Source organism: Mirounga leonina, unplaced genomic scaffold (assembly GCF_011800145.1).
Source record: "Mirounga leonina isolate KUSES-001 unplaced genomic scaffold, KU_Mleo_1.0 Mir_166, whole genome shotgun sequence".
Lineage (NCBI taxonomy): Eukaryota > Metazoa > Chordata > Mammalia > Carnivora > Phocidae > Mirounga > Mirounga leonina.
The window spans coordinates 29,784,819-29,809,825 of record NW_023270418.1 but is presented as its reverse complement, the minus strand read 5'-3'; the positions used below and the strand labels follow the sequence as shown (position 1 = coordinate 29,809,825).

The window sequence follows — 25,007 nt, the reverse complement described above, 5'->3', positions numbered from 1 at the left end:
GATCCCTTTGTATAGAACTGGTGGACCTGATTTTTATTTTTTGGGGCAACTGGTATATTTTCATAATAGTTTAGGAAATCTCTACAATTTTAGTAAGCAAGCTTTGCTTTTAGTTATCTAACATTTGTAGTGCCCTCATTTTTTTTATCTTGTTGAATTGACTCCTCTATAAAGTTCAATTTTTTTTTTTTTAAGATTTTATTTATTTATTTGACAGAGAGAGACACAGCAAGAGAGGGAACACAAGCAGGGGGAGTGGGAGAGGGAAAAGCAGGCTTCCCGCCGAGCAGGGAGCCTGATGTGGGGCTCGATCCCAGAACCCTGGGATAAGCTCAATGTTTTTTGACATCATTTTGGTTTCCTGACCTTTAAAAAAATTGATAGACTTTATTTTTTAGGACAATGTTAGGTTTATAGGAAAATTGATCGGGAAGCGCCGAGTTCTCACATGCCCCTCCCCCTGCCAGTTTCTCTCTACTATTTATATCTTGTATTAGTGTGAGGCATTTGTTATAATTAATGAACCAATGCTGATATATTGTTACTAGCTAAAGCCCATGGTTTACATCAGGGTTCCCTCTTTGTGTTAGATGTTCTGTGGGTTTTGGTAAGTGTCATGATATGCAGCTGCCATTGCTGTCTCAGACAGAATAGGTACACTGCCCTAAAAACCCTCTGTGCTCCACTTATTTGTTCCTGCCTCCTTCTCCCGCCTCCTCTATGAACTGGCAACCACTGATCTTCATACTGTCTCCATAGACCTGCCTTTTCTAGAACATCATGTAGTTGGAATCATACAGTATGTAGCCTTTTCTATTGGCTTCTTTCACTTAGCAGTACTTTTATGGATCCTCACATTTTTTTGACTTGATAGCTTATTTCTTTTTATTGCTGAATAATATTCCATTGTCTGTATGTACCACAGTGTATCTGTTCACCTACTGAAAGACATCTTGTTTGCTTCCAATTTTGACAATTATGAATAAAGCTGCTGTGTAAGCATTTGTGGGCAGGTTTTTGTGTGGACATAAGTTTCAACTCATTTGGGTAAATACCAAGGAGCACGATTGTTGGACTGTATGGCAAGGTGATGTTTAGTTTTGTAAGAAACTGCCAAACTGTCTTCCAAAGTACCTGTATAATTTTGCCTTTTTTCCAGTAATGAATGTGAAAGTTCCTGTTGTTCCACATCTTTGTCAGCATTTGGTCATTTCAGTAGACGTGTAGGGATATCTCATTGTTGTGTTTCCTACCCCTTTTTTTTTTTTAAAGATTTTATTTATTTATTTGGCAGAGAGAGAGAGACAGAGAGAGAGGGAACACAAGCAGGGGGAGTGGGAGAGGGAGAAGCAGGCTTCCCGCTGAGCAGGGAGCCTGACGCGGGGCTTTATCCCAGGACCCTGGGACCATGACCCGAGCTGAAGGCAGACGCTTAACCGACTGAGCCACCCAGGCGCCCCTGTTTCCTACCCTTTTAAGAAATATTATGTTCAGGCATTCAGCAGGATCAGGGGTGCTTTAAAAAATCAATATAATATTGGATAAATGCCATACTAATAAGCAGTTCTTTAGAAGTTACCCAAATGAAAGTTTCACATGATTGTCTTGTTTTTTATTTTTATTTTTAAATTTTTTTAAAGATTTTATTTATTTATTTGAGAGAGAGATAGTGAGAGCAGGAACACAAGCAGGGGGAGTTGGAGAGGGAGAAGCAGGCTTCCCGTGGAGCAGGGAGCCCGATGCGGGGCTCGATCCCAGGACCCTGGGATCATGACCTGAGCCGAAGGCAGATGCTTAACGACTGAGCCACCCAGGTGCCCTGATTGTCTTGTTTTTTAATATACCTGGTGAGATTTTAGCTTAGAATGTATCTGGCTAAAGAAGTAGATAATTTGGGGGGGGGGGGCACTTGGGTGGCTTAGTTGGTTAAGCGTCTGACTCTTGATTTTGGCTCGGGTCATGATCTCAGGATCCTGAAGTCAAGCCTCTGCTTGTCCCTCTCCCTCCCCCGCTTGTGCATTCTCTCTCTCTCTCTCTCTCTCTCTCAAATAAATAAATAAATAAATAAATAAATAACATCTTTTTTAAAAAGTAGATAATTTATTTGTTTTTACTTTTTAATTGAAAAACTACAGTCTTTTTTTTTTTTTTTTTTAAAGATTTTATTTATTTATTTGAGACAGAGAGAATGAGATAGAGCATGAGAGGGAGGAGGGTCAGAGGGAGAAACAGACTCCCTGCCGAGCAGGGAGCCCGATGCGGGACTCGATCCCGGGACTCCAGATCATGACCTGAGCCGAAGGCAGTCGCTTAACCGACTGAGCCACCCAGGCGCCCTGAAAAACTACAGTCTTAAATATGTGGCTCCAGTTTATTCTTTTTAACTGTTACGTGGTAATCATCATACGAATATATCTTATTTTATTTTGCTCATTTACCCACTGGTGGGCATATGGATTGTTTCCTTTTTCATTATTATTTTTTTTAATTTTTATAATCCTTCCTACAGTGAACAATCTGGTAAATGTCTCCTTGGGGAATTATGCAAGCATGACTCCAGGCCACAGTTTTTTGAACTCTGTCCATGACCCATTAAAGGTAGAGAAATCAACTTATTGGCTCATGACCAATGTTTAAAAAGAAAGAACTAGAACATTGTAGAAAGTGTCAGAGTGCAGCTTTATATATGTGTGTATTTAGTCAGGATGTTAAGTATATTTCTTTCTCTGCGTTCTGGAGTCCAAAACATTAGAAAGCCATGTGGAAGTGGAATTGCCGGGTCTGAGAATGCCCATTTCCCCTTTTTCTAGCTCCTGCCCAATTGTTCTTGACAGTGTTGATGGCAGTTTACCATTTCACTACATGATAAGAGAACACCATTTCCCCCAAATACCCAGCACTTTATCTGAGTGTATGTATGACTCCTATTCCTCAAGAGCTTATTTCCCTGATACAGCCTCATTTTTCTAGTTAGTAAATATATGCTAGGATGAGCTCTTTTTCATCGAGAGCTAATTCACATATCATAAAATTTATGCTTTAAAAGTGTATAATTGAGCAGGTTTTAGTATAGTCACGAGGCTGTGCACATATCACCACCATCTAATTCCAGAACATTTTCATCATCCCAGAAAGAAACTCACTACTCATTAGCAGTCACTCTCCATTTCCCTCCTCTCCCAGCCCCTGGCTACTACTGATCTACTTTCCTTTTTTTTTTTTAATGATTTTATTTATTTGTTTGTCAGAGAGAGAGAGAGCACAAACAGGGGGAGCATCAGGCAGAGGGAGAAGCCGACTTCCCGCTGAGCAGGGAGCCCAATGTAGGACTCGATCCCAGGACCCTGGGATCATGACCTGAGCCGAAGGCAGATGCTTAACGACTGAGCCACCCAGGCGCCCCTGATCTCCTTTCCTTCTCCACGCATCTATTTGCCAGCTCTGGACATTTCATGCAAATGGAGTCCTATAATCTGTGGTCCTTGCGTCTGGCCTCCCCCACGCCCCCACCCTCCCAGCCCATTGCCCTCAGGGTCCAGCCATGTCGAAGAATGCATCAGCACTTCATTTCTTTTTGTGGCTGCATACTGCTGTGTTGTGTGGATGCGTCACACTTTATCTTTTCATCATTTGAAGGACATTTGGGTTATTTTTACTTTGTGGTTATTACGAATCATGCTACCATGAACATACACGTACAAGTGTTTGTGTGAACATACCCTTTCTTCTTCCTTGTTCTTACTGTGGTAAGAGCACTTGACATGAGGTCTGCCCTCTGAATAAAATTCCAGGTGCACAGGATAGTGTTGCCAGCTGTAGGCACTATGCTGTGGGGGGATTTCGAGAACTCCTCCATCTTGCATAACTGAAACTTTATACCCACTGAACAAGTCCCATTTCCCCTTCTCCCCTGCCAACCACCATTCTACTCTCTGTTTCCCTGGGCTTGACCATTTTAGATACCTCACGTAAGTGGAATCAAACAGTGTTGGTCCTTCTGTGACTGGCTTATCTCACTTAATATCCTCCTGATTCATTTATATTGTCACATACGGCAGGATTTCCTTCCTTTTTAAGGCTCAGTAGTATTCCATTGTAGGTAGATACCACATTTTCTCTATCCATTCATCAGTTGATGGGCATTTAGGTTGTTTCCATATCTGGGCTGTTGCGAATCTTGCAGCAGTAAACATGGGAATGGAGATAACTCGAGATACTGGTCTAAATTCTTTTGGGTATATACCCAGAAGAGGAATTGCTGGATTATAAGGTAGTTCTATTTTTAATTTTTTGAGGAATCTCCATACTATTTTCCATAGCAGCTGTGTGATTTTGTATTCCCAACAGTGTACAAGGGCTCTGATTTTTCTATATCCTCGCCAACACTTATTATTTCTTTTCTTCAAAATAATCTCTGCGCCCAACATGGGGCTTGAACTCATGACCCTGAGATCAAGTCACATGCTCTACCGGCTGAGCCAGACAGGTGCCCCTATTTCTCTTGTGTGTTTTTTTTTTTTTTTTGATAATACCCATTTTAATAGGTGTGAGGTCGTATCTCATTGTGGTTTTGATTTGTATTTTCCTGTTGATGAGTGATAGTACCTTTTCACATACCTGTTGGCCATTTATGTTGTCTTTGGAGAAATGTCTATTCAAGTCCTTTGCCTATTTATTTAATCAGATTATTCCTTCCCTCCCTTCTTGTTGAGTTGTAGGATTAAGCATGTTTTCAGTACTTCTGGAACTGTACTTCTGGTGGCTCAGTCGATTAAGCATCTGCCTTTGGCTCAGGTCATGAGTGGAGTGGAGTTTCTGGGTCATATCTAACCTTTCGAAAAACTGCAAAAATGCTTCCCAAAGCAGCCGGCGCAGCCTACATTCTCACTGGAAATGCAGGAGGCTCCCATTGCCATATGCTTGCCACCCTGATATTGTTTGTCTTCTTGATTATAGCCAGCCTAGGTGTGAAGTAGTATCTCATTGTGGTTTTATTTTTCTAATTAAAAAAAATTTTTTTTTAATTATTTTTTAATTCTTGAAGTATAATTGACGTAGATGTTACATAACTGTTACATTAGTTTCAACATCTTGATTTGATAGTTCTATACATTATTCATTGCTCACTGTGATAAGTATGGTCCCCATCTGTTGCCACATAATGTTATTACAGTATCATTGATTATATTCCCTATGCTGTACTTTTCGTCTTCTTGACTTACTTATTTTATTACTGGGAGTTTGTACCTCTTAGTACCCTTCACTTATTTCATCCATCCTCCCATCCACCTCCCTCTGGCAACCACTAGTTCTCTGTATTTAAGAGTATTTTTGTTTTGTTTTTTAGATTCTACATATAAGTGAAATTACATTTGTCTTTCTAAGTCTGACTTACTTCACTTAGCTTAATACTAACTGGGTCCATCCATGTTGTTACAGATTGCAAGATCTCGCTCTCTTGTTTTTATGGCTGAGTAATATTCAAAGATGTATACCACATCTTTATCCAGTTTACCTATTGGTGAACACTTGGGCTGCTTCCACATCTTGGCTCTTGTAAATATATCTCAATAAACACAGGGGTCCATGTATCTTTTCAAATTAGTGTTTTTGTTTTCTTTGGGTAAATACCCAGTAGTGGAGTTTTTGGATCATATGGTTTTTCTATTTTTAATTTTTGAGGGGCCTCCATACTGTTTTCCAAAGTGGCTGCACCAGTTTATATTCCCACCAACAGTGCATGAGTGTTCTTTTTTCTCCACATCCTCATCAATACTTATTTCTTATTTTTAATGATTTTATTTATTTATTTGACAGAGAGAGACACAGCAAGAGAGGGAACACAAGCAGGGGGAGTGGGAGAGGGAGAAGCAGGCTTCCCGCTGAGCAGGGAGCCTGATGCGGGGCTCGATCCAGGACCCTGGGACCATGACCTGAGCTGAAGGCAGATGCTTAACGACTGAGCCACCCAGGCACCCCTTATTTTTAATTTTTTGAGGAAATTCCATACTGTTTTCCACAGTGGTTACACCAATTTACATTTCTACCAACAGTGCATGAGGGTTGTTTTCTTCACACTGTCACCAACACTTGTTATTTCTTTTCTTTTTTCTTTTTCTTTTTGTTTTTTAAGTAATCTCTACACCCAATATGGGGCTCGAACTCATGACCCCGAGATCAAGAGTTACATGCTCTACCGACTGAGCCAGCCAGCTGTCCCTTGTTATTTCTTTTTGATACTAGCCATTCTGACTGATCCTCATTGTAGATTTGATTTGTATTTCCCTGATGATTATTGAATGAGGTTGAGCATCTTTTCATGTGTCTGTTGGCCATCTGTATGTCTTCTTTGGAAAAACGTCTCTTCAGATCCTCTGCCCACTTTTTTTTTTTTTAAAGATTTTATTTATTTATTTGACAGAGAGAGAGCACAAGTAGGCAGAGAGGCAGGCAGAGGGAGAGGGAGAAGCAGGCTCCCCGCTGAGCAGGGAGCTCGACGTGGGGCTCGATCCCAGAACCCTGGGATCATGACCTGAGCCGAAGGCAGCCGCTTAACCAACTGAGCCACCCAGGTGCCCCCTCTGCCCACTTTTTAATCAGATTATTTCCTTTTTGGTGTTGAATTGTATAAGTTCTTTTTATATTTAGGTATTAACCCCTTACCAGATATATCATCTGCACATATCTTCTCCTATTCAGTAGTGCCTTTTTGTTGTGTTGGTGGTTTCCTTTGCTGTGTAAAAGCTTTTTTTTAATTTAAGATTTTTAAATTTTGTTTGTGCAAAAGCTTTTTATTTTGATTCTTTGTGGCTTTGATTTGCATTTGCATTTCCTCAATGACTAATGATGTTGAGAATATTTTTATGTACTTATTAGCCATTTGTATATTTTCTTGGGAGAAGTATCTATTCAAATCAAATTCATTTTTTAGTTGGATCATTTGTCTTTTTGTTGTTGAATTGTTCTTTATTTATTCTGGATACTAGACCAGTTGTCCAGATAGATAATTTGCAATTATTTTCTTTCATTCTGTACGTTGTCTTTTTATTTTCTTGATAGTGTCTCTTGATGTCCAAAAGTTTTAAATTTTGATGAAGCCAATTTGTGTATTTTTTCTTTGGTTGTTTGTGCTTTATGTGTCATATTTAAGAAACCATTGTCTAGGGTGCCTGGGTGGCTCAGTTGGTTAAGCATCTGCCTTCAGCTCAGGTCATGATCCCCGGGGGTTTGGGGATCCAGCTCTGCTTTGGGCTCCTTCCTCAGCGGAGAGTCTGCTTCTCCCTCTGCTGCTCCTCTCCTTCGCATATGCACTCATGTGTGCTCTCTCTCTCTCTCTCAAATAAATATAATCTTAAAAGAAAAAAAAAAGAAACCATTACCTCATCCAAGGTCCTGAAGATTTACACTTCTGTTTCCTTCTAGGGTTTTATGGTTTTAGCTCTGACATTTAGGTTTTTGATCCATTTTGAGTTAATTTGATCCATTTTGTATATGATCTGAGGTAGAGATCCAATACTATTCTCTTGTGTCTCAGCCATGATTAGTGCTGATTACTTGTTTAGTTTGACTGTATCCTCTTCACAAAATGGGTAAAGTGTGGAAAGAATAAAGCCTTCATGTCTGTCATTAGGTTTCAGTGTATTGAGGTTGGCTAGAAACTTTATTTGGTTTGATTTTATCTTTCTTTTCTGCATAATACTTTCTTTTGTGTGGATTTGTATCATATCCGTTCTACCACAGTAGTGGATTGGGGGTATGAAAGTAAACTCAAAAATGTAGTATGTGATTAATGGGACTTGATATGTAAGTTACATAAAAGTGATAATCATATTATTACTTCTGTGAATAAAAATATCCGAATGACTGGCTTGGTAAGTGAGCTAACTGGTCTCAACACTTGGCTCATTTAATTGGTGAGGCACTTTCCCTGTCTATGCATATTGCTCTGTGGGTCTCTGTTTCATACATCTAATCAGGTCCGAGCAGATAACCTCCTCCAGGAAACTTCTCTGATCAAGACAAGGCATTTCAGTAACTACTTTTCTGTAGAACTACAAACAGGTGCCAGAACCTCATTTAATTGTTACCTGTACTGTACTTCTCGACTTCTTTTCTACATTTCTCCCCTTCTCACTCTTAACAGATTTTGTTGGTATTTGCCTTTCCTTTAGGTTGCAGTTGTTCTGATGGATACCCAGGGGGCATTTGACAGCCAGTCCACTGTGAAAGATTGTGCCACTATCTTCGCTCTCAGCACCATGACTAGTTCTGTCCAGGTAATACCACTTGATTGAGATAAAAGTTTGCCGAGGAAATAAGATAAAGGGAGTACAGCTGTTTTCATTGTTCTCTTATCAGAATCCCTAGGTGATGTGTCAGTGTTCTTTTTAGGCTATAGAGATAAGTTAAGCTCAAGAAGGAGCTTTAACTTTTTCCACTTTGGACATAAGTATGTATAAAATACTTCAAGAAAAGTCTGAAAAGTGGACATTGAGATTACATTAATTACATCGCACAGGAAATGGAGATTTGGTGAGAACTTAGGAAAACTGATTTTAAGCTATAAAGGAAGAATTAGGTGATTTCAACATTATATGCATAGTTTTCCAAAAGACAGATAATATTACTATTTGAACAGACCTCATGTTCTTATATGTAAACCTTTAGTTGTACAAAGCTTCTGTTCAATGCTTTAGGCTTATTTGGGATTCCTTTGAAGTGAAGCTAGAGTGGTTATCAATCTGGACTTTTTGTTTTCTAGATTTATAATTTGTCCCAGAACATTCAGGAAGATGATCTTCAACAGTTACAGGTATATATTCATCATGAAAAGTTTAATGTCATAATGTATCATTTAAAAGTTTTAAGACTAAGAGAAGTTTTATAGCTGAATAGGTTTAGCAATAGATTGAACTATAGGGGAGGGTTTTTGGCTCATAGCGGTTCTATACCCTGTTCCTGCGGGGTAATCAGGGAAGGGCCTTACTGAGTTGAGCACAGAACCCAAGAAAGTGGATGAGTAAGTCCTGCGGTATATCTGGGGGAGAAGTAGTATAGGAGAGGGGGCAGCAAGAAGAAAGACCTGAACTGGAGGGTGCTTGGCAGGATTGAGGAACAGCACGGAGGCCAGTGGTTAGGACTCGGAAGTGTGACAGGAGGAGGCTTTTTTTTTTTTTAATTTTTTTTTCTTTTTTAAGATTTTATTTATTTATTTGACAGAGAGAGACACAGCGAGAGAGGGAACACAAGTGGGGGGAGTGGGAGAGGGAGAAGCAGGCTTCCTGCCGAGCAGAGAGCCCGATGCGGGGCTTGATCCCAGGACCCTGGGATCATGACCTGAGCTGAAGGCAGACGCTTAACGACTGAGCCACCCAGGCGCCCCCCCCCCTTTTTTTAAGAGAGCGCATACACGATGGGGAGGGGCAGAGGGAGAGAAAGAATCTTTTTTTTTTTTTTTTAAGATTTTATTTATTTATTTGTGAGAGAGAGAAGGAGAGAGAGAGAGTACAAGCAGGGAGGAGAGGGAGAAGCAGGCTCCCTGCAGAGCAAGGAGCCCGATGCAGGGCTCCATCCCAGAACCCTGGGATCATGACCCAAGCCGAAGGCAGACACTTAACCCACAGAGCCACCCAGGTGCCCCAGAGAGAGAGAATCTTAAGCAGATTCCCCGCTGAGTGTGGAGCCCAACATGGGCCTCAGTCTCACAACCCTGAGATCATGACCTGAGCCAAAGTTAAGAGTCAGATTCTCAACCACTGAGCCACCCAGGTGCCCTGTGACAGGAGGAGGCTTAGTGATAAAGTCAGAGAGGCATTTAGGTCCTGTTGATGCTTGGCCTTTGCCAAGGGCTCAGGCTTTTCCTCTGAGGAATGGATATAGGAGCCATGTTTTGAGCATAGGAGTGACGTTATTTGAGCAGAGGATCACTCTGGCTGTTTAGAATAGATTTTTTAGGGACAGGTGTGCATTCAGTGAGACTGGTTGTGAAGCTATTGCAAAAATCCAGGTGAGGGTAAATAAATCAGTATTTATAAAATGCATAGCATTATGTGCCTAGAAAAGAATATAAGCTTAATAACTGTGAGCCATTGTTTAGTATTACTGTTACTACTACTGCGATTAGTCATTGTCTTCTGTTCTCCGTGCAGCAGTTCTTACGTGTTATTCCTGTAAAATACTCTTCCATAGGTTTTCCAGAGTTGAATGCAATTCTTGACATGCCTTTCTGATTGCACTCGTCCCGTTGACATTCAAGAAAACAGATCAGCGTGCAAGGGAATGAGGGTGTCACTTATTATGGGGATTACTTTGAGTTAGTTCTAATTTCTATTCCTTTAAAAAGCAAGGAAAATAATTCCTCAACTTTGGCTCTTCATGTTACTACTAGCAATAACTTGTACTCTCTAACTGGTGGTTCTTCTCTGGTGCCATGACTCAGGAGTTGGGAGCTGTTGTTCCTGAAACATTTAAACCAAAACTTGAGTTTGACACCTTTTCACCTGAAAATTATTCCTTTATAGGCTCTTCCCTTTCACACATTTTTTTGAACACCTAGCTTGTGTGAGGCAGGGGACCCCATGCTGTGGACACACTCATGTTTGAGGTAGACCTAATTCTTTATGGATCGTGTCATCAGTCGGTGAAAGGTCATCATGAGTAGGCCCGGGTGATGTGTGAGGGCTGCTGTAACCAAGTACCACAAACGAGGGGGCTTCAGACAACAAAAACTTACGGTCTCACAGTTCTGGGGTCCGATAGTCAGAACTCAAGCTGTCCACAGGGCCACACCCTCTCTGAGCCTGTGGGGAAGAATCCGTGCTTGCCCCTTCCACGTTCCTGCTGGTTTGCTGGCCGTCCTTGATGTTCCTTGGCATTAGCTGTAGGCCTTCAGCCTCTGCTTCTGTCTTCCCTGTGTGTCTCTTTGTCTTCACATTGCATTCTTCTCCCTGTGTCTGTGTTGCTTTTTCTTTTTCTTTTTTTTTTTTTCTAAAAGATTTTATTTATTTTTTAGAGAGCGAGCGAGAGAGAAACAGCATGAGAGGGGAGAGGGTCAGAGGGAGAAGCAGGCTCCCCGCCGAGCCGGGAGCCCGATGTGGGACTCGATCCCAGGACCCTGGGATCATGACCTGAGCCGAAGGCAGACGCTCAACCATCTGAGCCACCCAGGCGCCCCTGTGTTGCTTTTTCTTATAAGGACACCAGTCATGTTGGCTTAGGGCTCACCCTGATGACCTCATCTTGACGTGATTACCTCTGTGAAGACCCTGCTTCCAATAACGTTTCCTGGTGGGAGATCCTCCTTCACTCTATGCCTTCTTCATAGAGGCTGAATTTAGCTCTCTCAGTTAGTAATATGACATCTGTCACTCTAGTCATTTCTATATTTTAACGTAATCATTATGAAATTAGAAATGATGTTGTTCTTGCAAAAAAATTGGGATGCCTTGGATAAAACTGAAGTCCCCCTTCCCGGTCCCCAGAGGTAACCACATATCGGGTTTGAATATATGCTTTCTGTTCTCTTTGTAAACGGATAGATATCCCTATAGGAAATAGATAACATGTGACAACAAGCCTTACTCAAACCCTTTGAGACTATGTGTATTTTGGGATTTGAAATTTTTTGGATTTTAGATGGACTATATCAAAAGTGCACGTAAGTATGAGGTCGAGGACAGGAATGGGCGTTCAGGTAACACCTCCTGATGAAACATGCTACTGTTTCTGCAGGTAAAGGCATGACTGATTCATGAAATGGGATAAATAAAGCTTATAAAAAGCCTCACATCCATTCAAGGCAGGTTTTCCTTCAAAGGAGTTTGCCACCTAACTTGGGTTTTTAGAGCTTTTTGGATTTCAGAATTACAGAGAGAGAGATCATGGGTTTTGTACAGTTTTGTACGTGTGTTTTGTTTATATACAGTATTTTGTATGTATTTCTTTTTCTAAAGCATCATTTTATTTTAACAAAGTGACATACACGTACACACACACACACACACAGTATAAAAGTCGGTAGTATTGCAATGTTCATAATAAAAAAGAACATCCTTTCGACCTCCTACTCCTTTCTCCAGGGCAATCACTTGTCCTTTGGGCTGTGTCTTTTGCTATTTGCTTCAAAATTTTTCAAAAAGATGGTTATGCTGTTTCTTCTGGATTTTTATAATTGAAATAGTAATAATTTCTTCTATAAAGTTAGGGTTTAGCATCTTTACCACTCTCCCACATCTTCCTTTCCCTCATCCTTCCAACAGTTAGATCACAGTTTTTGACTAAAAAAGTATTCGTAGTTGCCTTATTATATGGGTATATTTATATGTTCTTCCTTAACTGAGGTTTCTTGTGAATTATGACTGCATTTCTTGTAATGAATTACCTGTATCATGTTTTTTGCTAGTTTTAGTGTTGTGTGCTTATCACTAATGTATCTCAAGGGATAGGCTCCTAAAACCTCTCAGTATGGTCTTCATACTTCAGGTTGTTTTTTTTTTTTCCTTGGGAGCATCACTCCTTGGCATTGTATTCTCCTCTACCTTGCACTGCCTCCTTTAGTCCTGGTACACAGCTATCCCACTGGCAATTTCTTTCTTTTTAAAAAAAATTATTATTATTTTTTCCCTTGTGATGAAAACATTTAAAGATCTACTCACTTTGCAACTTTTAAGTATCATTAACTATAATCACCATGTATCCCCACGATTTATGTATTTTATAGCTGGAAGTTTGTACTTTTTTTTTTTTTTTAAGATTTTATTTTTAAGTAATCTCTACATCCAATGTGGGCTTGGACTCACAACCCTGACATCAAGAGTCCTATGCTCTTCTGACTGAGCCAGCCAGGCACCCCTGGAAGTTTGTACTTTTTAACCCCCTTCACTTTTTTTCCCCTATTCCCACTCCACCTCTGTATCCATATGGTTGTTTGTTTTTTAAGTGTTAAGTTTTTTTTTTTTTCCCAGATTCTACATATAATTGAGATCATACGGTGTTTGCCTTTCTGCCTCTGACTTAGTAAAACTTAGTATGATGCCCTCAAGGTCCATCCATATTGTTGGAGATGGCCAGATGGCCGCCTTTTTTATGGCACATAATATTCCACTGAATATATGCACCATGTTTTTTGTATCCATTCACCGATGGACACTGAGGTTGCTTCCATATCTTGGCATTTGTGAATAAAGCTGCATTGACTATGGGGGTGCATATGTCTTTTTGAGTTGCTGTTTTCGTTTTCTTCAAGTAATTACTTGGAAGTGGAATTGCTGGATCATATGGTGGTTTCATTTTTAATTTTTTGAGGACCTTCCATATTGTTTTTCATAATAGTTGCACCAGTTAAATTTCTGCCAGCAGTGGACAACGGTTCCCTTTTTGGCACATTCTCACCAACACTTAATATCTCTTTTCTTTTTGATAAATATTCATTCTAATAGGTGTGAAGGAGGTATCTCATTATGGTTTTTATTTTCATTTCCCTGATATTATTGATGGTGAGCATCTTTTCATGTACTCATTGGCCATGAAATGCCAAATGGATATATCTTCCTTACAAAATGTCTATTTAGATCTTCTGCCCATTTTTTAATTGGGTTGTGGGGTTTTTTTTCCCTGTTGAGTTGTATGAATTCTTTATATATTGTGGCTGTTAACCTTATCTGATAAATGATTTTCAAATACTTTCTCTCACTTGGTAGGTTGCTTTTTCATTTTGTTAGTGGTTTTCTTTGCTGTGAAGCTTTTTAGTTTGATGTTGTTCTACTTGTTTGTTGTGGCTTTTGCTGCCTTTGTTTTTGTTTCCAAATCCAGTCGTTGAGACTGACATCAAGGAGCTTACCACCTATGTTTTCTTCCAAGAGTGTTAGGGTTTCAGGTTTTATGTTCAAGTCTTTGATCCATTTTGATTTAATTTTTGTGTGTGGTGTAAGAAAGTGGTCCAGTTTCATTCTTTTGCATGTAGCTTTCCAGTTTTCCCAAGCACCACTTAATGACGAGACTGTCCTTTCCTCATTGTCTATTCTTGGTTTCTTTGTCTTAAAGTCAATCGATCATATATGCAGGGGTTTATTTCTGGGAGAATAGAAAGCTATTCTATTCCATTGATCTGTGTGTCTGTTTTTGTGCCAGTATCATACTGTTTTGATTACTATAGCTTGAAATCAGGGCCTGGGAATTTCTTTTCAGTTCCTTTTGCAGTTGGATCCCTTTTAATCTTTTGTTTATTCTCTCTCTCTTGTTTTTTTTGGTTTGTTCTCTTCTTAATTCTAAACATTCTACACTAGCTTTCTGAGAAAGGATAGAATGGATGTATAGTAGATAACTTTTTTGAGTTCTTGTAAGTCTGAGAATATTTTAATTTTATCTTAGAAATATAGGATAGGAATAATTTTCTTTTAGAATTGAGGGCATTGCTTCATTGCCTTCCAGCTTCCAGTGTTGCTGCTGAAGTCCCACACCATCTGATTCCTGATCCTTTGTATGTGACCTTTTTCTCTCTGAAGCTTATAAGATCTTCTTATTCTTGGCATGAATTTTCATGGTAATGTACCTTAGTGTGGGCTTTTTCTTCATTCTTTGTAAATGCATATGGTCAGAAAGATAAAATGTTGCAGCTGTTGCAACCAGGAAAAAACAGGATGCTGTTAAAAAGCAACATTCAGAAAACAAACAAAAGCTTGGAAATGAACACTATGTCAGTAAAATTGGAAACTTCAGTAGAGAAGGAGGTGGAAGCTAAATTGGAGAAAATCTCCCTGGTGGGCTGAATGAGAGGACAGAGCAGAAGTCAGACCAGAGGGAGGGAATGAAGCAGAGACAGAAGAGCGGGGCGGGGGAGGAGAGAAGAGGGAAAAAGGGAAGAGAGGAGCAGGAGAGGTGGAGGAGAGGGAGAATGGGAGGGCATAGCCAACAAGGAAAATTTGAGCATCAGTTTAGGAGAGGTTGCACCTGTTAATAACGACAGGTGTTTTAGTAAAACATAACAGAGAAAATGGAGGGAAAGAAATTATAAGGAATAATATAAGATGATGTTCTAGAATTGAAGGACACAAGTTTTTTTCTTTCCTGCTAGTAGCTTCTCACAAAGGTCTGGTGTCCTTGGCCATGTGTATTTAAGAGGGAGCTGTTAAAAATCTGATGGGACCTTTGGTAAGAGGGTGGGCCTGGTGTACTGCTTTGGATCACAGTGAGGTGACTGGGCAAGAATATTTGGGTATTTTGTTGCAACCCCTGAATGTCTGTATTTGCAGCCTGTTCTTGGGCTGTCATTTTCCCCAGAGAAGAATTCTTTAAACTCCTGCCTGGGTGGGTAGAAGCTTGCTGTGTCTCCAGCAGAATGGGAGGCCAAGGAGTCTCACTATTCAGTATGTAGACCTTGACTTAAGTGCCCCTTTCCAGTAAAGTAGGGGACTTACCTTACTCCTCTCGGCTGAATTTGGTATCAAAGTGTAAGTTATTTCTGGTTTATCTGCAGACAGTACACTTTCCGTTTTCTGTGGGGGCAGGAAGAGAATTTGGAGCCCAGGGAGGGAGCAGGATCTGGGAGTGTAGGTGCCCTCTCTGGAGACTTTCGGTCGTTTCTTTAGTTGTTAGCCCTGCTCCCTCATCCCCTCCTTCATGGTGATGGGTGCTTCTAATTTCTGAGCCTTTCAGGGATTCTGCTGAGAAAATCTGCTTGTTTTTGTTGGCCTGTCACAGATAAGGCAGAGAAAGCCAAAACCTGAGATAGTTTTCATTTCTCTGTTTTCCTTCCAGAGTGTTTTTGACAACTCTTCTTTATTGCCATATCATTTCTCATCCCCTTTGACCTGTGAGTTTATAACTTTTAAACTTCATTTTGCTATATTTTTAGTGAGAGGCTTCATGAGGACATAGAGATGAATGTCTGTGTAAACCCTGACCTTAGAGAACGTGGTCATTTGGTCATTTGCGTGGTGTACACGCTCTTGGCCCAGTGCTCCTCCTGCTGCCGGAGATACAGTAGTGAGGGAACAGACAAACATCCTTGCCCTCCTGGAGCGTAAATTCTAGTAGTGAAGACAGGCACTGATCAAAATAAGTAAAGGTACAGTATGTTAGATAGTGAGATGGGTTAAGGAAAGATATTTAAAAGAGATGCGGGGATAAGAAGAATTGTGGGGAAACTTGTAATCTTTTGAGGCAGATGGTTGGGAAGGCTTCTTTGAGAAGGAGCCATTTGAGTGAAGACCACAAAAAGTGAGGGAGCAGATTGTGCCTTTATTTGGGGGGAGAACTTACAGGCAGAAGGAGGAGTCAGAACAAAGGCCCTAAGGTAGCAGTGTGCACAGCATGTTTGAGGAAGAGTGAGGAGGGCCAAGGTGGCCAGATCTCACTGGAAGGGGCTGGCTTTTCTACTATGAGGTTGGAGGGTTTTAAGCAGAGGCATGATGTGATCTAAGTAATCTTATAACAGAGCCATTGTGGCTACTGTCTGGGGAATAGTCTGGGGACGGAGCAAGGGCCGAGGTAGGGAGACCAGTTTAGGAAGCTGTTGTAATATTCCAAGCCACATGGAAGCTGTGAGCGGTTGGATTCTGAGTTTGCTAGTGATTTGGAATATGGATGTGAGACAGGAACAACAGATTGTTTTAAGGTTCATGGCTCTCCAGGCTTTTGAAACTGTAGAACTTGGGTCTCATAAGTAGCATTGAGTCTGTTAAATGAATTCTTTTTTAAATAATAGCCATAGAAATACTTTAAATAATTTTGCCTAACAAACCATTAACTCTTCTTTTTTAAAGCTCTTCACAGAATATGGTCGTCTGGCAATGGATGAAATTTTCCAAAAACCCTTCCAGGTAGAATGCTAACTATAAATGTAATTCATGTCTTTGTATTGTTTTTTTAAAGATTTATTTATTTTAGAGGGAGCACATTCGAGTTGGGGAGGGCAGAGGGAGAGAGAGAATCTCAGACTCCCTGCTGAGTGCTGAGCCCCACATGGGGCTTGATCTCAGGACCCTGAGATCATGACCTGAGCCAAAACCAAGAGTTGGATGCTTAACGAACTGAGCCACCCACGTGCCCCTCATGTCTTTGTTTTAGTTCAGAGATCAGCAAACTGCAGCCCGCAGGCCAAATCAGGCTAGCTGCCTGATTTTATATGACCTGTGAGTTAGGAATGGTTTTTATATTTTTGAATGGTTGAAATAAAAAAAGCAATACTATTTCATGACATGTGTAAATTAGCTGTGGACCTGGACATTTATTTATTTTTTAATTTTTTAAAAGATTTTATTTATTTGACAGAGACACAGTGAGAAAAGGAACACAAGCAGGGGGAATGGGAGAGGGAGAAGCAGGCTTCCTGCTGAGCAGGGAGCCCAATGTGGGACTCGATCCCAGGGTCCTGGGATCACGACCTGAGCCGAAGGCAGATGCTTAGTGACTGAGCTACCCAGGCGCCCCGACACTGACATTTAAATTGCAGATAAAGTTTTATTGGAACACAGCTATACTCATTTGTTCATAGCTGCTGCTTTTTTTTTTTTTTTTAAGATTTTATTTATTTATTTGAGAGAGAGAGCACGTGCACAAGCAGGGGCAGAGGGAGAAGTGGACACCCTGCTGAGCAGGGAGCCAGATGCAGGGTTCGATCCCAGGACCCTGAGATCATGACCTGAGCCAAAGGCAGACGCTTAACAGACTGAGCCACCCAGGGACCCTCCATAGCTGCTCCATTCTTGTTATGACCATCTAGGATACTTACTCTTAGGTCCTTTATGAAAAAGTTTTCTGGCCCCTGCTTTAGCCAGTTGTTTCATAAGGATGAGAATGCATAGTAACCTCAGTAAGATTAGAGGAGTTTTAAGTATTATTATTTAATTTAGTTTTCCTTTCTAACATTAAAAGTAGATCTGATTTCATGATTAGCTGGTACCATGCTGTTTTCTTGTCCTTTACCACATTCCTTGTGCTTGACTTTAGAGCAGAGCCCTGAATTTAACATCTCCTCAGTCTCTTTCTTCTGCTCTTACCAACCCATGGGAACAAAAATAGCCGATAGGATATATTCACCTCACATTTGACTTAATACATGTCCTTCTAGTGTTTATAAGGTTTCTAAAACTTTACAGAAGAAATAAATCCTTCACAATTTCTTACCCCCTTTGAAGAAGTTGGCACTATGCAAAGAAGTATTTCAGTTGTTATTTTGAAAATGAATTTCTGCAACCTTATAATATGTTCTATTCTTTTCCTAAATAGACACTGATGTTTTTGGTTCGAGACTGGAGTTTCCCTTATGAATACAGCTATGGACTACAGGGAGGAATGTCCTTTTTGGATAAGCGTCTACAGGTAAGAAGAAATATAATCTTCTGAGGAATTACCTACAAGGAAAGTAGTGGTAACTTTCTCATTTGCCTTTAGCTATAGTATTTAAAGCAGATTATGGAAAATTCTTCTAAGTGTGTTAAATACTTATGAATATTAGTGCACTGATGGTATTCACATAGGAGTCAAGAGCCTGGGTATCGAGTGCACAGGGATTACAGAGGACTCTGGCTTTGAAGGACTTTTGAAGGACTTCTGACTCTGGCCCAAGCTTTGATCGTGGTTTCCATTTCACATTTTGCACCAGGTTCTATATGTGCCTTTAGAATGCCGTATTCAGAATTTTAGTTCTGTTCTTATTCAGAATTTTTTCTTGTTTTGGGGTGTATATAAACAGGCTTAGCCTGTTGTCCAAAATTAAAATACGGGAGTCCTTTGTCAATCACTAATAACTAGTTAGATCCTCTTTCATGTCCACAAACCTTCCCTTGTTCTTCCGAAGTATTGTGCAATACTTTTTTTTTTTTTTTTTTAAGATTTTATTTATTTGTTTGGCAGAGAGAGACACAGCGAGAGAGGGAACACAAGCAGGGGGAGTGGGAGAGGGAGAAGCAGGCTTCCCGTGGAGCAGGGAGCCCGATGCGGGGCTCGATCCCAGGACCCTGGGATCATGACCTGAGCTGAAGGCAGATGCTTAACTACTGAGCCATCCAGGCGCCCCTGCAATACTGTTTTTTAAGAAACTTTAGTCCCTGTTCTTTGGTTGCTATGGGAACCAAACCATGGTTAATCAAATGTATGCATTTATTACTTCTAGGGTTCTGAGTTTTCTCAGTGGACGACACAGTGTAGGTTGCTATGATCCATCAGAGCTGGGAAATCTTTCCTTTGTCCTATACTAGTGGTTCCTAGTGAAGAAAAACAAATGGTCTTTTGTAAATTGTTGGTCTTCACTGGCAGGTAAAAGAACATCAACACGAGGAAATTCAGAATGTCCGAAACCACATTCACTCCTGCTTCTCCAACGTCACCTGTTTTCTCCTACCACACCCAGGACTCCAGGTGGCCACAAGCCCTGACTTTGATGGGAAATTGAAAGGTGTGTTATAAATGATGTTATTTTAGACCGGTGATTTGATCTTTGGAATGAAATAGTGATCAGAAAATGTAAATTATGGATCCAGTGAATGCTGAAGAGGAACAGCATGTTCTCTTAGAAAGAATAGTATTTAGAGTCCACTTCATTTTTTTGCTTCTGCCTTACTGCGACCATTAGAATTCACCTTAATTTTTCCATCTGAAGTGGTGGTGGTCATATTCATCAATGATCTTTCTAAGAGGCCTGTTTTAATTACTGGTTTACAAGAGATAAAAGCGCTAAATAAAGGAACACTAAACATTAGTCAGCTGATAATTATCAAGTACAATTAAATTCTCAAAGGAAGGTAACATGATGCATGGCATGGCTGTGTGTTTTCATCTTTGTGATTAGCGCAGAGCCTGGTGCTGGGTCATGTGTGAGTATCAGGAAGTGTTGACTAGGTGTTAGCTTAGAGAAATTACGAGTCGGGAGTCTTGGATTCCATTGTCTTATTTTTGTTCCTTATTCATTAAGACCTTGTGTCATGTAATGCCTAGTCTTCAGTTTACACATGTGTTAAACTAGCATGTCTGTTTATAAACTTATCTGAGCTTCTCAGGTTCCCGGTAAAGTAGGAATAAAAATAGCTGCCATTTCTCCAGGCTCCGCTGTATTTCCCACTGCCCATCTCTTTGGGTTGCTATAACAAAATGCCATACACTGGGTGACTTATCAACAACAGAAATCTATTTCTCATGGTTCTGGAGGCTGGAAGTCCAAGGTCAGGGTGCCTGCATGGTCAGGTGATGTCTGTCTTCCTATTCTCAGACTTCTGGTTGTACCCTCATGCATGGAAGGGCTAGGAAGCTCTGTGGGGTCTCTTTTATAAGCGCCCTAGTGCCATTCACAGGGGTTTTGTTCTCATGACCTAATCACCCCTCAAAGGCCCCACCTAATACCATCACCTGTAGGGGTTAGGATTTCCACATACAAATTTGGCAGGGACACAAACATTCAGACCATAGCACCAACACTGCTAGTTTACTTTGCTACTTCATGCTCCCAGTGCTTCCATAAACTAATACTGTCTCTTTTATCCCACAAATGAAGAAACTGAGTTAGGAAAGTTAAGGAACTTGCTCACAGTATTCCGCTAGTAAGTGGGGGGTGGGGGGGGGGGCAGAGATTTACATCTAGATTCTTTTTGCCCCAAAGTCATATTGGGCTAAAACAGAAGTTCTTCTGTTATTTTGGGGAAATAATTTAGAGGGTATACAATGTTTAGTTTCCAGAAGAACTTGCCTTTTGAAGTGGGAGTTTTTCATAGCCTGTAATAAACACAAAATTCATCATTTTCAATTTATTTGACTTATTTGATCCAAGAACATTAATGTACTTGTTCAGTTAAGATTTACATTCCAGCTGGTCTTCATAATACAGAAGAAACCGAGTTTGAGAGACTTCTTACCTTTACCTTCTGTTTGTCACTGTGTGGTATTTTTATGTGGTTGGCAGCTTTCCTGAGCAGGAGACGTCAAGAGCCTATTAGATGGCTATTCAGAAATCCAAGTTTGGGGTCTAGCTTTGGAGAGAAATCTGCTCAGGCAACATTGGAGCTAGAACCTTCTATTTCAAAAGCAGTTGCAAGTGACTTTTCTGAGTGGAGTGTATAGAGGAAGTTGAGTGTGTAGGTGATGTGTTCCTTTAGGGTTTTCACACTCTTACTAGACATACCTTTACCAAACCTGAACTTGGGTTTGTTCGTCACTGGGAGGGGAGGTGTCCAGGGCATTCCTAAATGAGACTGCTGAGGAGGGGGTGAGTTCAGGGACTTCCTCATGCACTTGATCCTCAGCATGTTCTCAGGTTATCAGGTATAAACATAGAAAAAGGCATTCCGTTGTATTTTCAAGCATTTTAATGTTTCAAAACATTGTTTTAAAATGCACTTTTATTATGTTATTCCAGGAAATAGGAAGAGCTTTTTAAGGTTTTCTAACCCCGACTTTTGAAATTTTGTATCACTGTTGGGTGTGCATATTCGGTCTGTTTCCTAGGACTGGTATCAAAGTACCATAAACTGGGAGGCTTAGGACCACAGAAATTTACTGCCTAACAGTTCAGGAGACCAGAATTCTGTAGTCATGGTGTCCACATTGATTCCTTCTGGCGGCTCTGAGGGAGAATCTGCTCCCTCTTTCTCTCCTAGCTTCTAGGGTTTGCTGGCGGGCCTTGGCGTCCTTTGGCTTGGAGCTGCGTGCGTCACTTCGGTCTCTGTCATCACATGGCTGCCTTCTTTCTGTGTCTCTGTGTGTTCTCTCCTCTTATAAGCACACTGCTGTTTGGATTTAGGTTCCCCCCTGATCAGTGTGATCTCAACTAGTTACATCTGTAATTTCCAAGTAACTTAATGTCCTGAGATTCCAGGAGGATATGCACTTTGGGAGGATACTGTTCAACCCTCTATGTATTTAAAACTTATGAACAGCTTCTCACTAAATATTCATTGTGCTAATTTTCCTATTATAGTTATAAAATAGGGAACAAATTCTGTATAAGCTGTTAGTATCATAATTATGTACTATTTGCTTCCCTCATCCATCATTGAACTTAAAAACACACTTACGGGGTTAAAATCTTAACTCTCTTACATGGAAAGGCAAGTCCCAAAGGAAGAAATAAAATGGTGAGTATATACTCATGAAAATACGTGTAGCAGGGGCGCCTGGGTGGCTCAGTCGTTAAGTGTCTGCCTTCGGCTCAGGTCATGATCCCAGGGTCCTGGGATCGAGCCCCGCATCGGGCTCCCTGCTCCACGGGAAGCCTGCTTCTCCCTCTCCCACTCCCCCTGCTTGTGTTCCCTCTCTCACTGTGTCTCCCTCTCTCTCGTCAAATAAATAAATAAAATCTTAAAAAAAAAAAAATGTAGGGGCGCCTGGGTGGCTCAGTTGGTTAAGCGACTGCCTTCGGCTCAGGTCATGATCCTGGAGTCCCAGGATAGAGTCCCGCATCGGACTCCCTACTCAGCAGGGAGTCTGCTTCTCCCTCTGACCCTCCCCCACTCATGTGCTCTCTCTCTCTCTCTCATTCTGTCTCAAATAAATAAATAAAATCTTAAAAAAAAAAAAAATGTAGCATCACAATAATTGAGAAAGTGCAAATGTATTGGTACAAATTCATAGTCTTTATGGGTCAGTATCAAAATTTAAAATGTTTACATCCTTTGATCCAGTATTTCACTTTTAGGAAAGTATTTTAAAGAACTATCCAAATAAGTACATAAAAATATATGGAGAAGGGTATGTATTACTATAGCATTATTATAATAGGGAATAATTAGAAACAACTTAAATGGGTATTTTTGAGGAATTGGTTAAATTATGGTACATTTGCACTTTTAAAAGTTTATTTTAAAACTTATTTAAAGTCTTTTTTTTTTTTAAGAGAGCAGAGAGGAAGGGCAGAGGGAGAGAGAGAGAATCTTAAGCAGGCTTCACGCTTAGTGCGGAGCCTGACGTAGGGCTCCATCTCATGACCCTGAGATCATGACCTGAGCCGAAATCAAGAGTCAGATGCTTCACTGATTGAGCCGCCCATTTAAAGGTGCCCCTATTTCAAATCCTTTAAAAGGTTAAGGTAGATAGATGGATCTATCTGTGTTTACATAGATGTCTATGACATATTATTAAATGTAAAAAGGTTGTGTAGTAGCATATGTTATATGATCCTATTTATTTAAAAATGTATATTTATAATTATGTTTTTAAAAGGAAAGATTTAAAAAATAGAAATTTTCTTTTTTGCTTTACCTTAAAAATATATTTATATCTGCCTTGTGTGTCTGTTTCAGGAACTATAGTCATTAGGAGGATTGCTCATAAAGAATTCTTATTAGCTCTGCAAAGGTTTATGTACTTTTAGGGGCTTTGCAGATGGATATTTTGTAATTTTAGTCAACTTTCTAATAGGATATTGAAGGGTTTTGAGTGAAGTGTAAATTGGATGATAAATTGCAAATAGTTGGTGGCTTGGAGTACTTGGCACGTGCTTGATTGAGAACCACATAAACTTTATTGTGGGGGACCTGTAAATGAAATTTACAGTTAAAGAAAATGCCTACATGTTGTTTTTTCTCAAGTATATACTTGTGTGATGACTTGGTTGAGATCCTGCAAACCCCATTCCATATAACCCGGGAAAGACAACAGTAGCTTCAGAGTGGTTAGGGCTAATACACAGAAGGACCTTAACGTAATTACTGTAGAACATTTAAATTTAGTAAGAGTTACATTTTCTGCAGATGTTCTCCTAAATACTTCAGGGATTATTTTAGTGGTTTTATTTGCTGTATTTTTTTTTTTTTTTAAAGAATGACCATTTATTCAGAGATGAACACTTGCCAAACACAGTCTTAGTTTTGGTAATCGCTGCTCAGCTGCTGCTTCCTCTTAGCTCGATGAGCTCACTTTTGAGACCCTTTCATCAGACACAGATGACTCTGCCATCACCATAAAGAAAACTGTCATCGGGCGCCTGGGTGGCTCAGTTGGTTAAGCGACTGCCTTCGGCTCAGGTCATGATCCTGGAGTCCCGGGATCGAGTCCCGCATCGGGCTCCCTGCTCAGCAGGGAGTCTGCTTCTCCCTCTCCCGCTCCCCCGTCTTGTGCTCTCTCTCTCTCACTCTCTCTCTCAAAAAAAAAAAAAAGAAAACTGTCATCTTCGTATTTTCTAGAGAGACCTAATGCAGTAACCCCCGAGTTGTTTAGCCAGAAATTAAATGGAAGAGTTTGTAGGGCACAATCTTCTTTGACACCATGAGATTTTGAGATTGTCAGGAGATAGTTCTTGTCTGTTCTGAGTCTAAAACTAGTGTTTTGGTATAGCCTTTATAGAAGAATTACTAGCTGAGGGTCTGTTAAATCTGGGTAAAATCGAATGTAGGAACAATTTTTTGAAGTTCTTAGTCTTTCAGTATGATAAAAGTTGAAACCATAAAAAAAGCGTTGTTGTTGTTTTTTTTTTTTTGGAATAGGTAATACATTCACATGTTTAAAATCCCAAGAAGGATTAAAAAGTATTCAGGGAAAAGTCTCTTCCACTTTTTTAGGCTTCCAGAGTTTCTTTAGTATGTGCAAGCAAATATGAATATACACAGAATAACATAGCATGTACACTATTTTATCGTTTTTCACTCCAAGTTATAAAGAATTTGTCCCACTTTTTTTCTTGAAATTTTGTAGTTTTATTTTTCACATTATAATTTATGATCCAGTTTAGATCCATCTTATTTTCTGAATGGCTGCCCTTTTTCCCAAAAGTATTAATTGAATAGTTCAACTCCCCCCACTGGTTGAAATGTCACCTTTATCATATATTAAGCTACTAATCAATGTGTAATATGGGGATTAACCCCTTTTTAAAATTGGTAAAGGCCATACTTTGGCGCCATCCTGAGGAGACTATAGAATTAAAAAGTATTTGGATGGGAGATTGGTACCCATTTATTTAGGTGGGACAGATTAAAAAACCAAAAAAATTTTTTGATGCCATGAGATCTTATAATTGATCAGTTATTTAAGATGGGTTGGGAATTGGGCGCCTGGGTGGCTCAGTTGGTTAAGCGACTGCCTTA

At 40.2% G+C, this 25,007-nt stretch overlaps 1 protein-coding gene across 4 annotated transcripts in view; it reads left to right on the top strand.

Annotated features, from left to right (window-relative positions):
* Window positions 1-25,007, top strand: part of ATL3 (atlastin GTPase 3) — a 64,940-nt gene that overhangs the window by 26,436 nt on the left and 13,497 nt on the right. For 3 of the 4 annotated variants that reach the window (XM_035013091.1, XM_035013090.1, XM_035013089.1), the window contains exons 4-8: window positions 8,172-8,276; window positions 8,762-8,812; window positions 16,761-16,817; window positions 18,226-18,318; window positions 19,255-19,393. In XM_035013091.1, the coding sequence (XP_034868982.1) occupies window positions 8,172-8,276; window positions 8,762-8,812; window positions 16,761-16,817; window positions 18,226-18,318; window positions 19,255-19,393 (445 nt within the window). Of the gene's footprint in view, window positions 1-8,171; window positions 8,277-8,761; window positions 8,813-13,955; window positions 14,540-16,760; window positions 16,818-18,225; window positions 18,319-19,254; window positions 19,394-25,007 lie in introns of those variants that run through there. The other variant, XM_035013092.1, reaches the window with a different exon arrangement.